The 19,731-nt window shown below is 42.7% G+C and overlaps 1 protein-coding gene and 1 pseudogene across 9 annotated transcripts in view; one reads left to right on the top strand and one right to left on the bottom strand.

The window, feature by feature from the left end:
- The window catches only part of Rere (arginine-glutamic acid dipeptide repeats), a 353,454-nt gene that overhangs the window by 224,232 nt on the left and 109,491 nt on the right, over positions 1 to 19,731 (top strand). For all 9 annotated transcript variants that reach the window (XM_085690231.2, XM_085690238.2, XM_085690234.2 and 6 more), the window contains 3 exons: positions 5,894 to 5,942; positions 16,068 to 16,192; positions 17,308 to 17,407. In XM_085690231.2, coding sequence (XP_085546357.1) covers positions 5,894 to 5,942; positions 16,068 to 16,192; positions 17,308 to 17,407 — 274 coding nt within the window. The remainder of the gene's footprint in view (positions 1 to 5,893; positions 5,943 to 16,067; positions 16,193 to 17,307; positions 17,408 to 19,731) is intronic.
- LOC125387725 (centrin-2-like) lies at positions 2,331 to 4,351 on the bottom strand (annotated as a pseudogene).

Below are 19,731 nucleotides of genomic sequence, written 5' to 3'. Positions count from 1 at the left end.
TGGACTCAGGTGATCAGCAGGTTGTTCATGTTAGCCTGTTCCTTCACCTCTCTGATCCACCTCTCTCCGCAGTCCATGAACCATTGTCTTCCATTTCCCTACCCTGTACTCACTCATTAAATGGTGTTTGGCCGATCTGTGGGAAATGTTTTGTACACCGTAAAGATTTGTCACTCATATTGGTTTAATAAAATGCTCATTGACCAGTAGACAGACAGGACGTACAGGCAGTGCAACCAGACTAAGAGAATTTTGGGAAGAGGAAGGACTCAGTCTGTCAGACATAGAAGAAGCAAGATAAAAATATTGCACTGAGTAAGGTACCAAGCCATGTGGCTAAACAGAGAAGAATTATGGCTAATTTAAGTTGTAAAAGCTTATTAATAATAAGCCTAAGCAGGGGCTGGAGAGATGGCTCAGAGGTTAAGAACACTGGCTGCTCTTCCATAGGTCCTGAGTTCAATTCCCAGCAACCACATGGTGGCTCACAACCATCTATAATGAGATGTCCTCTTCTGGCATGCAGGTGTACATGCAGGCAGATACTGTATGCGTAATAAATAAATTAATAATAATAATAATGAGCTAATAGGCCAAACAGTTTATAATTAATATAAACCTCTGTGTGTTTCTTTGGGTCTGAACTGCTGTGGGACCATGCAGGACAGAAATCTCCATTAACAGACCACCTGATACCAGGCTCCTAGTTGAGTCTTAGGTGGCGCTTGATTGAGTCCTGCCTACCTTAGCCACAAAGCATGGTGTACAACTATTGCTTTTCTTCTCGCACATGCTTGGATGTAGAAACCACAGGTGGCACTTGCTATGATGGTGCCCAACTACCCAGCACTGATCAGATTGTGGTTGATTGTGTCTCCCCACTTAGATCAAGCCGGGGGGCGGGGGGCGACCCATCTTTGTTCTCTGCTGGCTTAGGCCTGGAAAGTTATTGTTCTTTTGAGATAGGGTCCACTATGTAATCATGGCTGTCCTAGAACTCAGTATGCAAACTGTGGTTGGTAGTCTTGAACTCCTGAATAACTGAGATCACAGACACGTACCACCACACTAGATTTCTGAGGCCAGTGCTGCTAACTGAACTCAGGTTCTCTTCAAGAGCACCAAGTGCTCTTAGTGAGCAGTCTTCCAGCTCCTCCCTCTAGTTTATGGTCTCACAGTTCCTCTGAAATGGGACATGTTGCTTTCAACTTCTTTATGTCTTTGACCTAAAATATGTTAGGACTTTAGCTCGACTGCTAGAGTGCTTACCTAGTGTGCAGAAAGCCCTGGATTCTATCTCTAGCAGTGTCCAGACTAGATTTGGTACATGCACCCAAGAGGTGGAAAGAGGAGGACCAGAAGTTTAATTTAAGGTGGTCTTTGGCTATAGCCAGTTCGAAACTGGTTTGCACTATAGAAATTAAGACCATAGAGCCTGACGAGATGACTCAGCAGTTAAGAGCACTGGCTGCTCTCCCAGAGGACCTGGGTTCAGTTCCCAGCACCCACATGACACTCACAACTGTTTTTAACTCTAGTTCCAAGGAATCTGATACTTTCACACCAATGTACATAAAATAAATTGAAATAAATTTAAAAATAAAAGAAATAATTACCATCTGATAATTGTAATATTTAGTCTACATTCTTCATTTCCTAGATGTTGTAGGTTAATGCTGTTATTTTTAAAATCACTACATAGAGTTTTAAATCATTTCATTTTAAAGACATTTTAAAATGTTCTATTTTGCTCTTAATTTGTATTTCATATCCTACTTACTTTCTTTAATCTTCCTTTTTAAAAACTTCAAAGAAACACAGAGTTGGGCGTGTGGTTCAGTGGTGGAACACTTCCCTAGAATGCATAGGACCTCGGTTTCATCCTTAGCACCTTGAAGATCAAACCATACCAGAGTGTTCTCATTTAGTTAGGCTCCTAACTCCTCCTCCTCTCCTCTTCTTCTTTCTTTCTTCTTCCTTCTTTCTTCCTTTTTCTTTCTTCTTCTTCGTTGCCTTTTCAGTTTTTCAAGACAGGATTTTTCTGTAGCTTTGGAGCCTGTCATGGAACTAGTTCTGTAGACCAGGCTGGCCTCGAACTCTCAGAGATCTGCCTGCCTCTCCTGCCCAAGTGCTGGAATTAAAGGTCTTTGTTAATTCTTAATGTAATAGTTGTTTGCTTCCTGTTCTTTTTTTTTATTTTGGACTTTTTAAATTTTATTTTTAAAGATTCATTTACATATTTTATATATGTGGGCACTTTGTCTACATGTACATTTGTTCACCAGAAGAGGGCATCAGATCCCATTATAGGCAGTTGTGAGCTGCCATATGGGTGCTGGAAATGAACTCAGTCCTTTGGAAGAGTAGCCAGTGCTCCTAACAGCTGAACTATCTCTTTAGCCCTACTTTTTCCATTTGTTTGTTGTTTCTTTGAGACAGGGCTTCTCTCTATGTATTGGTCCTGGACTCTGTAGACTATGCTGGCCTTGAACTCAAAGATCTGCCTGCCCCTACCTCCTGAGTGCTGCTATTAAAAGTGTGTCCCGTCACTGCCTAACTTTTGGGGATTTTTTTTTAAATTAAGAAAGGCTTTCTTTTTCTTTCCTTTTTTTTTGTTTTGTTTTATTTTTATTTTTATTTTTTTGGTTTTTTGAGATAGGGTTTCTCTGTGTGGCTTTGGAGCCTGTCCTGGCACTAGCTCTTGTAGATGTACACCACACCACCTGGATAAGACAGGTTTTATTTTTCAAACAAAACAAATCCATTGATACACATCCAAATGCCACAGCAAGCTTTCACTATGTTTTATGAGAGGAAAAACTGCACTCTGGTGTCAACTAAAAACTAGAACAGTTTTAGAACAACCACTGTTTATGGTGAAATGAATACTTGGACATCTAAGAAGCTATGGTATGTTTGTAGCTGTGTGAAATTCATGAGCAGTGTTAAGTAACGGAAGGCAGAGTGGCTGCACTCACTCTCAGACCCTTTGCCTCATTGTGTGCTCTTGTTTTGTCCTGCTGAATTAGTCAGTAGGTAAAGGTACATAGAACTTAATATCAAAGAAACTTCCAAAAGCCAAGAATAGATTCAAGGTCACGGCTAGTTATCCCCAGAGGTTGGGGGAGGGGGGTTCTCGAAAAACATATTTCACAAAATGACAGGCACTAAATCTAGTCACATGTACTTGCAGTAGAAAAAGAAGCACCTTTCGATCTTAGTAGAGACTGGTCTTCATTATGCGCAGGAACTCTTGCTCATCGACCTCGCCATCTCCATCCATCAGCTTCATCAGTCATTTCCTAGCGCTCCTCATCAGTCAAGTTCTTACCTAACTCCTTGGCCACATGCTTCAGATTTTTGAATGTTATTTTTCCAGTTTTATCATCATCAAAGAGCTTGAAAGCTTTAAGGTTTTCTTCTTTGGTGTCTTTCTCAGACATTTTCTGAGTCCTCACTATCAAGAAGTCGCTAAAGTTAATTTTTTCCTGTATCTTCCTTATCAATTTCACTTATCTTCTTGATTTCTTCTTTCTTATGTTCAAAGCCGAGGGCCCTCATTGCAACCTTTAATTCCTTAATGTCTATAGTTCCAGTTCCATTAGCATCAAAGATATCAAAAGCATTCCAGATTTCCTGTTTCTGTTCTTCAGTCAGTTGAAGCTTAGGGCCCTTTCTTTCTCTCTGACCACTGGATGCCATGTTTGTCTTCTTAAAAGTAGAGGCCCTTCTGGCATAGAGCTCCAAGGAAGAACTGGTGCATCAGCCTGAAGAACCATGCAGGAAAGGCTGCAGGGCCACAGAGAGGTCTAGGAAGGACTTAGGGGAGCCGCACAGGGTCCATCGAATACCCAGTACTTACCATCGCTGAATTTTAGGGGAATTTTCATAGCATGGTTTCATAGTGTAGCCAAAGTTGTCCTTGAATTATAAGCCTCCTGTCCTAGCTCTCTCAAGCGCTAGTATTGCAGGTGTGTTCCTTCACATTGGGTCCCTTCTATTTTTTTAGAAATAGGAATAGATTCATAGTTCCATAAGGTGCTTGAGAGTTGTTTTTATTTTGTGGCGTATTACTTTAGCGCTGTGGGTATCAGTAGTATCAGAAAGATTTTTGTAATCAACCATTAGGGCACCCTAAAATAGCACAGACATTCTAGAACAGGCTAAAGATTGAGCTGTAACCATTGTGGCTTAAGCCTTCTGAGGTATGATAGGTCATGACTGGAGCTACTTGTCAGAAAAGCATTTGGAAAGTCACTGGAAATGCTTTGGCAGGCCATTTTGCTCATGGCTACCTAGGAAATAGAAATGGACTTGTTAGGATGAAAATAGTGGCTCACACCAATTTAGAAAACAAACTGTTATGCTGAAAATGGCAGCGCAGGCCTTTAATCCTAGCACTCTGGAGGCAGAGGCAGGTAGATCTCTTGAGTTCAGGGCCAGCCTGGTCTATGGAGTGAGTTTTAGCACAACCGGGGCTACACGGAGAAACCCTGTCTCACAAAACCAAAACCCCAAACAAAAACCCAAGCAATTAGTTTTAGAAAGTAAGTCATGACTTGTCTAGTTGAATACTTGGCATAGGTTTTGAATCATAAACCTCCTAGACTACAAGCTTCTGTGTCAGAGAAGGAGGCTGGTGCCAGCTGCAACAGAATGAACCCTTGGTATAAGTACTATACCACCAGAGCCCCCTTCTTGTCCACCTGCCTCTGTCGTGTTGTTGTGGTTTTATTCCCTCTTGAAAATGCCTATCTTTTGCCTTGCTGTCCTGCCCTATCTGCTCCAGAGGCGCCCAGTGCACTCCAGGCAGGGTGACTTGGTTGTTTGGGGATCTGTGTGACAAAACAACAACAAATAAACAGCTTCTTCCCCTCGGGCAGGAGTTGGCTGGCATCCAGAGCTTTCATTTGAGAACCACACAGTGGAGTCATAAAACAACTGCCAGGACTTGCCAGTTTGGTTGGGCCTCGGTCATAGCCAGTTTGACTGCATGTGGCCTGTGGACAGCTGGTTAGACACTGGAAGCCTGGCTGGTTTGCTTAGTATTTTTTGAAGTTTCTTCTGTAATGGAGTGTCTTATGTTTTGGTATGATTTCTGTGCTCTTTCTCATTGGGAGAAGGTTGCTACCACCCTGCCAGGTCAGTTCTAAGAGCCTTAGGACTGGGACCACTTTGTTGTTGTCACGGCCTTCTCTCACCTTGTCAATGCTACTGCGCCCCTAACCCCCACCCAAACAGTGTTCTTGATGAAAAAAATTTATTGGAATAAAAGTAGAAAGTGAGACCGGTCATGTAGCTCAGTTGATAGAGTACTTACCTGGTCTTCAGAATGAATAGACTGAGTGTGGTTACACACACTCGTAATCTCAGCCTCAGGAAGGGAGAAAGAAATGTCAGAAGTTCAGGCTCACCCTTATCTACATAGTTAGTGTGAGGAGGACACTACACAGAGAGGTCCTTCCTCAAACCAGCAGGTGGTGCAGTCAGACTTTGAGGGGGATGAGAGGTTAAGGACCTATGCACGTAGCATGTGAAGCTGAAGCAATGTTGGAAACAGTGAAGGAGTGGCCTTCTTTTAAGATGTCTCTCTCGGGTGGGAGAAATTTTTTTAACAGTTAAGAGCACTGGCTGCTTTCAGAGGACCCAGGTTCCCTTCCCAGCACCAACGTGGCAGCTCACAACCATCTGTAGCTCCAGTTTTGGGGTTGTCCACCTGCTGCCCTCTTTGGTCCTCTGTGGACACATATACACTCAGGCAAAAGTACATACACATAAATAAATATTAAAAAATAAGATGTCTCTCATCTCCGTGGAGTGATTGACTTCCCTTGAAAACTCTTGGAAGGTTTGTCAGAACAGCTCTGTTAACTTTCTGCTCTCTTCTCTGCAGGAGGCTGAATAGCACACAAGGAGAAATTCGAGTTGGCCCCAGCCATCAGGTAAACTACATTTTACTAACTTAACAACTTTTTATTTTCTATTTTTCTGCTTTATCTTTATTCTTGTTGGTTGGAGAAATGGCTTAGTGGTTAAGAGTACCAGCTGCTCTTCCAGCGGACTTGACTTCAATTCCCAGCACACACATGGCAGCTCACAACTGTAGCTCCAGTTCCAGGGGACCTGACACCCTCACACAGACATACATGCAGGCAAAACACCAATATATATGAAATAAAAGCAAATAAATTATTTTTGTTCCTTCGAGTAGCATTTTAGAGTAGTTATTGGTAATTCTCTTGTTCTCTTAAATACAGAGCTAAAAGTTTTGTGGGGTGCTGGTGTGTGCGTGTGTATGTGTGTGTATAAGGCTTTGTGGGGTACTGGTGTGTGTCTCTGTGTGTGCATATCTGTTTGTGTGTGTGTGTGTGTCTGTCTTGTTTGTGTCTGTGTGCATGTCTGTGTGTCCAGATGAGAATGTCAGATGTTTTACTTGATCATTCTTTACTTTGTTCCTTTGAGACAGTCTTTCCTTCACTGCTATTGGAGCAGGCTAGTTGCCAACAAGTTTCAGCACTTCCTTTATCCTGTCCCCATCTGCTGGGCTCCAGGTCCACAGCTGGTCTTTCATATAAGGTCTTCATGCTTGTACCATGATTGTGTTCTTACCTACTGAGCTGTCTCCCTCCTTGAAGGTTTTGATTTTGTTGCTTTGAGACAGTGTCTTGATCTGTAGTAAGACTGGCCTTAAACCTGTTATGTAGCACAGGCTAGACTGAACTTTCAGTCCTTCTGTCTCAGTCTCCTCAGTGCTAGGGTACAGGTTGCATCTAACACCAGAGGTCTCTCCTCCTGCCCAGACCACCATGTATTAAAACCAACAAAAAAAGCAACTGTGGGAAGATCAGAACAATGGATAGGAGGAAAATGAGGATGATCTGGAGCGAGTGTGCACAGCTGCAGTTTTATAGAAGTCTTATGGAAGTTTTATAATGAAACCTTTAATTTTGTCCCATAACTTTAAAGTTAATAATAATTTTAAAAAGTAAAGCCAGCCAGTGGTGCTACATGCTTTTAATCCCAGCACTGTGGCAGCAGAGGCAGGTGGATCTCAGTGAGTTCAAGTCGATCCTGGTCTGCAGAGTTATTTCTAGGACAGCCAGGGCTACACAAAGAAACGTTGTCTCTAAAAACCAAAACAAACAAATAAATGAGAAATGGGAAACTTTAGAAAATGATTAATTCCTGCAGTTAATGGAGGCAAAAGTAGGTAGATCTGTGTGTTGGAGGCCAGCCTGTTCTATAGAGGGAATTTCAGGACAGTTAGTGCTACCTAGTGAAACCCTGTCTCAAAACAGAACTGTAGAGTTTATCCATTTTAGAAGATATAGAGCAGTAACTTTACAAATACATAATATTCATTCAATTCATTCATTCATTCATTTGATATTTTGAGACAGGTTTCTCTGTGTAATAGCCCTAGCTATCCTGAAACTAGCTCCTGTAGACCAGTCTGGCCTCGAATTCACAGAAATCCACCTGCTTCTGCCTCCCAGTGCTGAAATGAAAGGCGTGCACCACCATCACCAGCACTAATACATAATTATTGTGCAATCATGATAACTGTCTGTCACCATATCTTCTCTAATCTTGGGCTGCTGAAGCTCTGTATCCCTTAAGCAGTTATCCCTCTTCACCTCTTACTTAAGCCCCTAGAGCCACTATTCCATTTCTTGTCTTCCTCATAGATGTGGAATCACACAATGTTTTTAGTTATTGTACACTTTAATTCAAAGATATTTTAGAGGCCCGGAGAACTGGTTTCATAGCACATGCTTACCATGTGTTAAGAGCACATACTACTCTTCCAGAGGACCCCAGTTCAATCTCCAGGCACCCACATGGTAGCTAGCAACCATCTGTAACTCTAGTTCCAGGAGATCTGATGTCCCCTTCTGTCTTCTATTGGCACCAGACTCACATGTGGTATACATACATGTATGCATGCATGTATGTATACATATAAGTAAAATATTCATTCATATAAAACTCATATTTTGGGGCTGGAGAGATGGCTCAGTGGTTAAGAGTACTGACTGCTCTTCCAGAGGACCCGGGTTCAATTCCCAGCACCCACATGGCAGCTCACAACTGTCTGAAGATCCAGTTGCAGGGGGTCTGACACCTTCACACCAATGCACATAAAATAACGTTAAATAAACCATAAAAAATATTTAAAAAAAAACCAAAAAAAAACAACTCATATTTTTAAAAAGAAGGCTGAGACGGTTGCTCAGTGGTGGAACATTTGCCTTATGTATGTGAGGCTCAAGAATCCACTCCCATCACCACTAAGGAGAAAGAAAAGTACCCTTCTAAACACTTTTCCTTCAGAGAGTCAGGAAGACTGGTGCCTTTCAGTTGGACCCTCTGGCTTCTGTTCAGTGTGCTGAGTTCCTTTTCTTTTTATTGTAGTTGGAAAGCTCTGATAGGGAAGCACTCTGTCCTAGTCAGTTTAGACCTGGACTTTACTGGGCATTGCTGGCATTCTCTTGGTGTTTGTCTGTCTTTCAGAGAGCTGCATTCAGTGTTTCTGACAAGCACATGTGTTGAGTCATGTGATAATTGCTGAATAGAAAATAGGTTTAGCATGATAATCCTGTGAACTGTGTGTTGGGGAGCCAGCCAATATGCCTGATATGAAGACACAAGTTACAGGTCACAGCAGTTCTCATGTGTGCTTAAGGGTTTAGGTGTCTACTGGCTGGTTTTTGTTTGCTTTTGTTTTTCTTCTTTAGATTTTGAGCATTTTTATGTAACATAAACACTTCTTTGGAACATATTTTACCTCTTTGATGAGAGAAAAGTAAAAACTTGAAGACAAATTTATCGAAGTGCAGAAACTAGCAGGGGCTTCTTGTTCCTAAATGGTTCTCATTTTATGATAAAGGCAGAAATACGCAGTAGCTGGGAGTCCCCTTCATTGCTGTCTTCCTGGAATGAACTGTTAGGAGGGCCTGACCAGGAAGGACTGTCTCTGAACTATGGGTTCCTAGGGTGTAGTTTTACAGAGGTGAGAGGGGACCAAAGCCTTGCTCACACTATGTAGGTTCTCTGCCTGTGACCTGTACTACTGTCCCTGGCTCTGGACTGAAATTTCTGCTTTTTTGGATTTTTTGTTGTTGTTGTTGTTGTTGTTGTTGTTGTTTGGTTTTGGTTTAGTTTGTTGTTTGGCGACATATTTTTGTTATTGTTGTTAGTATTTGAGACAAGGTCTCTCTATATTTATAGCCCTGGCAAGCCTGAAACTCAGTATATAGCCTAGGCTGGCCTCAAACTCACAGAGAATTTGGCCTTTCTTTCCAAGTGTGGGATTCAAGAATTCATCACCATGCCCTGCTTTTTAAAATTACTTTTAGATTACATGTATATTTATGTGCCTAAGTGGGGGCATATGTACATGAGTGCAGGTGCTTGTGAAGGCCAGAAGAGGGCTTGACATCTCCTGGAATTACAGTTTGGGCTGCCTGGCATGGGTTTTGGGAACCAGACTTGGATCCTCTGGAAAGGCGGTATGCACTTCAACCTCCAGTCCTCATTTTATTTTATTGTTTTATTTTAACAAGGAGTCACTATGTAGCCCAGATTGACTCTGCCTTCTCAATGCTGAAATTACAGGCATGTACTATAAGCATGTCCTTAGGCTTTGATTTTATTTGTTTGTTTACAGTTACCTATTTAGTGTGTGTGTGTGTGTGTGTGTGTGTGTGTGTGTGTGTGTGTGTGTGTGTGTGTGTGTGTTGGGGGCACCTGTGTACAGCAGAGGACAGCTTGCAGGAATAAATTTTCTCCTACTACGTAGGTCTCAAGGATCAGACTTAGGTTGTCAAGCTTGGCAGCCAGCACCTTTCCCCACTGAGCCCTCTCATCAAGGATCCAGACTGGCCTGGCATCGCTCAGTCACAAGCCCATTTCTTTTCTTGTTTCTCCCCCACCCCCCGCCCATTTTCTCTCCTACAGTTTGTTCCCAGGATTGCAGGATCTTCACACTGGATTTTGATTTAAGATTTATTTCTGCTGGGCGGTGGTGGCACACGCCTTTAATCCCAGCACTTGGGATCTCTGTGAGTTCGAGGCCAGCCTGGTCTACATAGAGCTAGTTCCAGTACAGGCTCCAAAGCTTCAGAGAAACCCTGTCTCAAAAACCCCAAAAAAGTAACATTTATTTCCTACCCTAACAGAAAGGTGCTGCTAGAGGAAGATGCATCTAGATCCCAGAAAGAAGCAGGTTTGCTAGACTTGGGTTTTGTATACTTTCATTTAAACCAAATGCTAATTTAATATCAGAGCTGGAAATATATTTTAAGAGTCAACTTTTAAAGTACCAAAATCTAATTACCTTTTTAAAGTTCTAGCTTTTTTCTTCGGGAAGATAGTAACACATACAGAAGTGGGAACAGAATACAGTCCTCAGTGTCACTGAGCTTTGCAGAATTCTAGTGAGACTTGTCCTCTCTGATCTCCTCAGGCTGCTTCCTACCTGTGGTGATTGAATGAGTCATTCCATCGTTTTAATTACATATAGCACAATGAGAAAAAAGAGCCCTCTTATAAAAGACACAACTACAATATTTCACACCAAACCAAAGTCTGTAATATCTTGGGGTTGGGAGATGACTTAGTGATCACTTGCCACGTGATTGGCAAGATGGCTCAAGCCTGGCGACCGAAGTGTGATCCTGGCACCTACATGGTTGGAGGAGAGACCTGACTCTTGACTGACTTCTACATTTCTACTGTGATATACCACCAACCACATGACACAAAAATAAATCAGTGCAATTAAAAACAAAATAAAGCGCTTGACCTGCAAGTGTGAGAACCAGAATTCATTCTGATCCCCAGAATCTATGAAAATGCCAAGTGGGCATGGCATTGGTCCCACAATTCCAGTAGAAGAATTCAGAACTGAGGTCCCCAGAGCAGTGATAATGATAAACTCTGGGTTTGAGGGAGAGGCCCTCCATCAATAAAATCAAAGAGGAATTTAGGATGGTTTTCTGCATTAACCACAGGCCTCTCTGCATGTCCCCACCCACTCACATACAATAAGATGCAGACATATGTGCACACCACACATGTAAAATAGGAAAGGGAAAAAAATCCAGTAATTTCTCTTTTTTCAATATTTGCATTTACTTTAGAGTTTAGAGCATGCTTGTGTCTGTGGAGGCATGTGCTCATGAGTCTGGTTGCCCACGGAGATCAGAAGAGGAAATTGGGTCCCCTCTGGAGCTGGAGTTACAGTTAAATGTGCACTGCGTGAACTCTGGGCCAGCTCTGCAGCTTCAAATCAGTGATCTCAAATACCCTGTCCCTTCTTCCCACTCTGGCTCTAGTTGTGTGTGTGTGTGTGTGTGTGTGTGTGTGTGTGTGTGTGTTTAATACTATATGCGTAAGTTTGTTCTAATCTTGTTACTTAAAACTTTAACATTTAAATGAAAGCCCTGCTCTGCTTTCATTTAAATCTGGTTTGTTTTGTTTTGTTTTGTTTTGTTTGGGAGACAGGGTTTTCTCTGTGTAGCCCTGGCTATACTGGAATTGACTTTGTAGACCAGGGTGGCCTCGAACTCACAGAGATACACCTTCCGAGTGTTGCGATTAAAGGCATGTGCCACCATTGCCCAGCTTCATGTAAATCTATCTCCTGTGTATGATTTATTTTATAACCACAAATAACAATATTCACACTGCTATAGATTATTAGAATGCTTTCCTTTGGTGCTGGGATTTTGTGGGGGGCCTTGCTGTGCATTACACATACTTTGCCACTGAACTGTACTCACAGTTGCTGGGAACAAGTGTACTGTTAAATTCTATTTTATCTTTTTACTGTAGCCCGTGAGGGCTGTGCAGGTAAATTCATGTTTTAGCATTGCTTAAAATAGTTCCTGAGTAGAACCAATTCAACTGTTGTTGCATGTAATTTTTCATTTAAATTAGGGATTTTATAATGTTCTATTATGATGTGTTGACTTTACAATGATATTCTTCCCATTTACTTTTATTTCCTCTCACCCTTTATTTCATCTTTCACCTTTATTTCATCTCTCTTTCACTTTTATTTCTTCTCACCCTTTATTTCATCTTCACCTTTATTTCATCTACCCTAATGGTAGATGATACACACTCTCTGGGCTCCCTTCTCTCTGTTTGCTTTCAGGGATTGTCTGTCATCCAAAGTTGCCTCTTCCTCACCTCCCCCATCCCCCTTGTCGCCTTTATCTGATGCAGCATTTTTGAGATGCCCAGTTACAAGTAATGCCACAGTGAATGACCCGTGTGCACTGATGTTTGTGACACACTTTTGCATATGTCCTCAGAAAGAGACCTGCCTTCCTGGAGAGCCAGTCCTTACTGCAGTTTTGAGGATACTGCCACATGGTCCCACTAGTGACTGTGATGGAGAAGACTGGAGTCTGTTGTTCACCTGTATTCCTCTTGTTTAGGCTTCATATTCTACCATTAAAAGCCATTTCCATTTTTTGTTCTATGTCACCCAATTGTATTTCTTGTTACTCCCTCTTCCAGGGATTGGTCCTATTCCCCAACTATAATACCTTTTTCATTTAATGAAGAGCCATTGTATAATTGACACTGGACCTGGCCTGGGGATACAAAGCCCAGTACTAACGTCGTTGACTTTCCGAATGGGCATCCATCTTTTCATATTGAGCAGAATTAATTGTGACATTTGTGATGGGGCAGAGAAAAAGCTGAACTAGATCACTCTGTTTTGGGGGGACTTAATTGCCAAGACTATCTCTGGGGGCCAGACAAATGAAAGGGGTGGAAAAGCAGATAGATTTTATAGGACAGTGTGGCGATCTGAACTGATACAAGCTGTGGGGACTGGTACAGAACTTGGTGCCTTGACAGAAGTAGCTGACTTTGGGGAAAGGTTAAGGAGGATTAAGGGTGGGTTCTGCTTTTCTAGTAAATACAAGCTTTTAGGCTTGTTTACCCGTTGCAGCTCTTCTGTTTACCAAGTCTTGGCCTTTAGGGGAAAGGGAACTTTTGGACCTGATAGCTTATAAGCTTGGTGGTAGTGGTGGTTCACGCCTTTAATTCCAGCACTCTGGGGGGGGGGGGGGGGACACAGACCTCCGTGAGTTCAAGGCCAGCCTGGTCTGCATAGCTAGTTCCGGGACAGCTAGGGTCGGTGGGGGGAGGGGGGAAACCCCAAAAAGCTATAAAGTGAATACTAAATGTGAAAGATCATTATTTTGCTTAGAGTGGTACCACATACCTGTAATGCTAGCATTTAGGCAGGAAAATTGTGAATTTGAGATCATTGTGGACTGAATAGCAAGACTGCCTCCAAACCTGTCAAACCAGCCAGAGTCTCCTTGGTTGGGAAAGGTGAGGGTTTCCTAGGAATTTAGGTTCATCAGAGGTAGCCTGGAAAGCAGAGCTGCATCCTCCTGGCCGAGCAGATGTGTGAGTACAGCATTCGAAAATAGGAGCTTTCACGCAAAGTGAAGATTTCCGGATAATATGGGGGCAGCAGGGGTGAGGTAGATGGGGTTCCTGGGAGACAAGGGTGTCCCCTGGGTGGAGCAGTAATGTTTTCTCTCTCTTTGTTTTACATTGTTCTCTTCCCTGTTGAATTATCTCCAGCCGAGAGAAAACCAGGCTAGCTAAAAGATAGACCAATTATATTTTTCTTTATTATAATAAAGGGGCAAACTCACAAAACAGGAACGAGAAGTCCAAGCTCAGCTGGACTTGTGCAGGGACCACAGAGATAGGAGCAAACCTTGGGCCTGAGTTTTTCTCCCAAAGGTCATGCCTTAACCTGTTACCACCTCTTAAAGATCATTGGCTGACAAAGATTCCCCATCACTTCCCTCTCCTAGCATGTGACTGATAAGCAGCTTACCTAATGCAGATTGGGATGTGGAATTTTGTTTCAAGTCTGCTAGACTGTTAATGTGTGTCACTGTGCATTTCCAGTGTTTGCTTCTACATTGGTCTGCTTTTTTCACTTAAACTGTTCCTAGGAATTTCAGCACAGTGTAAAATATCAAAAACAACATAAGACTATTACCAAAATTTTGAGCCAAATTTGAAGCAAGCTTTAATTAAATACTGGCCAGGATGATAAACTCTGACCAGGTCCATTTCAGGGTTCCCAGAAAAATGGCCATGAGGTATGTTGACCAGGTGCTTTTTTTGTTTGTTTGGTTGGTTTTGGTTTTTGAAATAGGGTTTCTCTACCTATCTGGTCCTGTAGACCAGGCTGGCTTTGAGCTCACAGATATCCGCCTGCCTCTGCTTCTGCTTCTGGAGTGCTAGAATTAAAGATGTGCCAGTTACTTACAAAGTCAAACTCACAAGGCTATTGTACTTCCAACTATCCAGCTGGGGGCAAACCTCCATTCTTGATGAACTTCCTGCCTATGAATCATCCTGCCTACCTGTGATCAAGCACATCTGTGCAGTTGGGTCAACCAAACTTATTTAGAGAAGTGAAAACAGGGCTCGTTATCTTACCTGAATAACAACCTCTAAATACTTCAGGAAGTATTTGTCCTTGGGCGTTGGGCTGACAGGTTTTACAGGTTTTTGGCTTACAGAGGCATTTTTGTTTTATGTTATCTTTTTAGGCACAGTGATTAAAACTTATAACTTTGGCTCTTACGAGAATGTCAGGTAACTTATAGGTCCTTCCCTAGGCCTCTGATGTTATGGTTTTAACAAAATGTTGCGGATCCCCAAGTGGCTGCCGCGGGCAGAGGGTCCTGAGACCATGCCGGAAGTCCCCAACCTGGTGGCAGGCAGTGGGCATCAGTTCCCAAGAGCGAGAGGAGCCAGTCCCAGGTAGGGACAGCATAGTTCCTTGAGTGGCTATAGGGAGCCAGGAATCTCAGGCAGGGAGCCATGTGATGAGTGAGAGACATGTCAATGGGGTAGCCAGTCCCATGAGGAAAACGCTGGCGGCTCGTCATGGGCAGGGAGCCACGCGGCTGGGGAGAGACAGAGACATAGATAGGCATGACATGCATGCAGAGTGAGGTTGGATATTTGTTTAGTGGGTTATGAAGGGGAAAGGGGGGAGGGGAGGAGTAAAGGAGTCAGGCTGGAAACTAAAGATCAGCTTACCTTGGCAGGCAGGGGAGGGAGTGGACATGGCTTGTCTCTTAAAGGGACAGAGCAGACCATTACATCTGGTAGTTACAGTAGCCATTGTACTTTCTTGCTTACCCCTGCTCTGCCTTAGAGTGCAGGTAAGAAATCTGATGACTTAGAATCTTGGTTGTTGTAATCATTCATGTTCTTATTTGAAATGTATGTGTTATATCAGGTGATTTGCCTTTTTTTTTAAATTATTGCTTTATTTATTTATTTATTTTATTGGTTTTTTTCGGGACAGGGTTTCTCTGTAGCTTTTGGAGCCTGTTCTAGAACTGACTCTGTAGACCCGGCTGGCCTCAAACTCACAGAGATCTGCCTACCTCTGCCTCCTGAGTGCTGGGATTAAAGGCGTGCTCCACCACTGCCCTGGTGATTTGTTTTTGTATGCTATTCAGTTCACTCAGCAGAGTCATAGTAAATCTCAGACTTGTCTTTGTCCAGAGAGTTTCTTCCTGTTCCTTGATAAGAAGTTCTTTTCTTCCCGAACTATGCTGTTTCTACCACTTAAGTTAATTAAACTGTTTCAATGTTAACTTTAGTAGCTCACTGTTTTTATCTTAACCTTAGGTGCAGTTCTGTAAATTGCTGTGTCTGACCTGAAAATGTATATTGGAAATGTCTGTCTTGTTCTTATCCAGAGCTGACACTGTAATACCTTTTGGTGTTGTTTGTTCTACTTGTTTATTCAATCTTTTCAGTCTTGAGGTCACATTGGTACAGGTGGCTTTGACACCCTCACTGCTTCTTAAGAGGGATTGTGTAGTTGTGACATCTATGGTGAAATGGTCCGTTGTGGCACAGGCCAGTTTCAGTGATTCGTGGTTTTGCTCTTAGCTTTCTGTAGAGTGCACATTTCCAGGACACTGCATGCTCGGATGCCTCTTTCTAGTGCTTACCTTGGTGGTGACTTCTCTATCCCTGTCTTACAGGCCAAACTTCCAGATTTGCAACCATTTCCTTCTCCAGATGGTGATGCTGTGACTCAGCATGAGGAACTTGTCTGGATGCCTGGAGTCAGTGACTGTGACCTCCTCATGTACTTGAGGGCAGCAAGGTAATGGGACATGCCCCTGCTGCCTTCTGAATTAGGACGTATAGACTGATGGGTGTCAGTACAATGTCTTTTTCCCCTTTCCTTCTCTTGGAATATTGATTTCTGCCCTGGTGAGCCTTGCTTACCTGACAAAGATTGCTTACCATTTTCTCTTCTTGATATTTGCCTCACATCAGACTTCAGAACTCATCAGAAGGAATATATCTTCAGCCATCCATGTAATTTTCCGCATCTCTCACTGCAGCTGAGTGAGTCGCTGATCTCAGCTCACAGTTACATTACTGAGTTCTTGATTTCTGTACTGTGGCTGTTCATTGGTATCTGACCCAAGCTTGACATTTGTATGGCTTTCCAACATGAGAATATTTATCTGTTATCCTATAGAACCTGTAAATATCCAAATGACAAAGATGAAAATAGAAACCAGTTCCGTCATGCCATAGTGCAGACAGAACCTACCTTTGTCTATAGTGATTTGGGAGACTCACAGCAGCCTCACCTGTGTGCAGTGGCAAAAACTGAAGTGCACACCTTGGGGCCTCTAGTTCCATCTCAGCTGTTTGTTGTCCACAGTGCTTTGCACAGAGTAGAGGTGAGATTATTGTAAACGGGGTAAGTGACTGAATATTTTTTCCTGTTCTGTCACTTTTCACTTTTAGTTTACTGAAAAGTAATTGATACATAGAAGAGAGAAATTAATTTCCCTGTTTTCTGGGGACTTAAATTTTAATTAATGTCTGGTAATAGTGCATACAGGTACTTCCAATTATCATAATCCAGTGGAATACCATGGGAAGTAGATTACTCGTGTTCAGTTTTGAAATCTCAATCTGAGCAAAACAGGAGAAGTAACGTAGACCCTCTGCCAGTCACAGTTCTGTCCCAAGGAGGAGGAGGAGTTAGACTCTTGAGGCTTGACTGAGGACTGACACAATGCACATGCTGTCATGGAATCTTGGCTGAACAGGAGCTTGCAAACTGAGGGTTAAAAATCACCCTGTAGGCTGCAGAGAAACCCTGTCTCGAAAAACTTAAAAAATCTTAAAAAAAAAAATCACCCTGTATATGGATATTAATGTGTGCTGATGAAGGAAATTCCATCCCTTTCTCCAAAGGAGCATGGCTGCATTTGCAGGGATGTGTGATGGAGGCTCTACAGAGGATGGCTGTGTAGCGGCATCTCGGGACGACACTACGCTCAACGCACTGAACACAGTAAGTCTCTGGATGTCACTTTAGAGAGCACAAGAGTGGGTGCTATAGTATTGATAGGATGTAAAAAGGAACTGTGACTCTGCAGTTGAGAAAGCTTGCTGTTCTTACAGAGGAGCTGACTTTGAGAGTTCTTTGTGTAATTTCCAGGCGTCCCCCCCACACTCATATACATAATTTATAAATAAAAATTAAATCACATAAATATACAGAAATAAAAAATTAACAAAAGAATTAATTGACTCAGCCGACAAGAGTGTTGCTGCTCTTGTGCAGAAGCTGTGTTCAGTTCCCAGCACTGGCATGACTTCTTCTGGCTGCCTTAACTCCACTTACAGGAACATCCAATTCCCTCAGCTGATCTGACATCAATGTGCTTCTGCATGCACAGGGTGTAATTTACACACACACACACACACACACACACACACACCAAGAATTGTGGTCTTGACCACTGGTCTCTGAAATTCTAGGGAGAAGACATTGTAACTCCAGGTTTGTATCCTAATCTATCTGAACCTCAAGATTGTGAGAATCTTCAAATGAGTTCCTAGTATCAAACATCTTTACTGAAACTTATATTTGGATACTGGATGAACTGATGATGTCATCCTCAGAGTACCCACTGGAGGACATTTTGCTATTGTTACCTTAAAAAAATATTAAACAAGCCAGATCCTGGTATTAAAGGCACAGGTAGAGGCAGGCAGATCTGAGTTTGAGGCCAGTCTGGTCTACAAAGAGAGTTCTAGGACAGCTCGGAATAAACAGAGAAGCCCTGTCTCAAAACAAAACAACCAAAAATGTTCATTTATTTTGTGAGGAAGGAGAAACATGCTACTTTTGCACTGTGGAAGTCAGAGGACATCTTGCAAGAGTCATTTCTTTCCTTCTACCTTGTGGGTTCCTGGGATCAAAGCCTCAGGTTAATGTATTTGAGATGGCTCAGCAGCGAAGAGCACATATTGTTCTTCCAGAGGACCCAGATTAATTCACAGTACCTAACTGCTGTGGGAGGTCCTTCTGTCTATGTGTTGCTGTTATTGGTTAATGAAGAATGAACTGACTTGGCCTATAACATGGGAAGAGGAAGGCAGAGTTAGAGAGAAGCCATGGGGCTGCCGGAGATAGACGTGCTAAAACTTTGCTGGTAGGCCACAACCTCATGGTGATGCACAGATTACTAGAAATGGGTTAAATTAAGATTTAAGAGTTAGCCACTAAGAAGGTAGAGCTAATGGGCCAAGTAGTGTTTTAATTAATACAGTTTCTGTGTGATTATTTTGGGCCTAAACTAGCCAGGCGGCCGTAAACTAACTAGTGGCTCTCTCCTCCAACACCTAGTCAAGTCAGGTGGCTCACAATTATTAGGTCTATGAGACCCTGGACAAATGGCCAGCTGAGGTACCTAGTAGCATATCAGAGTGGCTGCTGGGTTACTCTTCCCAGCATCCCTCAGTACCTGTGACTCCTCTCAGCACTTCTCACCCTGCACTACCTTAAACATCTTCTTTCCAGGGCTGGGCTTCAGCTTCCTTTTCCTGGCCATTGGCTATGCTCTCTTGGCTTCCCTCTCAATTTCTCTCCATGGTCTAGTTTAATCTGCCAGCCATATTCAGCCTGGACCCTACCACCTTCTCCTTTATATCTACAGTAAAAATCTCCATGCTTTAGGAGTAGGCATGTCCTTCTTTTATTTCATTTTTTTTTCATCAACAATGGCCTGTAACTTCAGCTCCAGAGGAATCTCTGGCTATCTGCAGGCAAAATACATTAACATGCTGGTGTCCGCCCTCCCTAATAACTAAACATAAATTTAACAAATAAATGAAATCATGTATTTGAAAGTTCATGAGCTGTCATGTGGCTTAACCTATAATCTCAGGCTCAAGGGCAGAAACAGGAGGGCACTGTGAGTTAAAAGCCAGTCTGGTCAACATAGGACAGCCAGGGCTACATGGAAAACCCTGTCTCAAATAACCAAAACCAAAACAGAACAAAAACGAAAGAAATGAAATATGTGAGTCCAACTAGTTGGGATTGGTTTTAGGAAATGGCAGGTGTTCATTTGCTGTGTTTCTGTAAGACCTGCACAATGGTTCCGAAGTAAGAGCACTCACTGCTCTATCAACAGTGTGGCTGCGGGAGCCAGTGCATTACCTCTGGTTTTCAGTTTGGTTTGGTTTGGTTTGGTTTTGGTGTTTTGAGGCAAGGTTTCTCTTGGCTGTCCCAGAACTGGCTCTGTAGACCAGACTGGCCTTGAGCTCACTGAGATCCACCTGCCTCAGCTCCCACATGCTGGGATTAAAGGTGTGCACCAACACCGC

Source organism: Myodes glareolus, chromosome 6, assembly GCF_982192425.1.
Source record: "Myodes glareolus chromosome 6, mMyoGla1.1, whole genome shotgun sequence".
NCBI lineage: Eukaryota > Metazoa > Chordata > Mammalia > Rodentia > Cricetidae > Myodes > Myodes glareolus.
The sequence above is the reverse complement of the archived record's forward strand: the minus strand, read 5'-3'. Positions and strand labels throughout refer to the sequence as shown.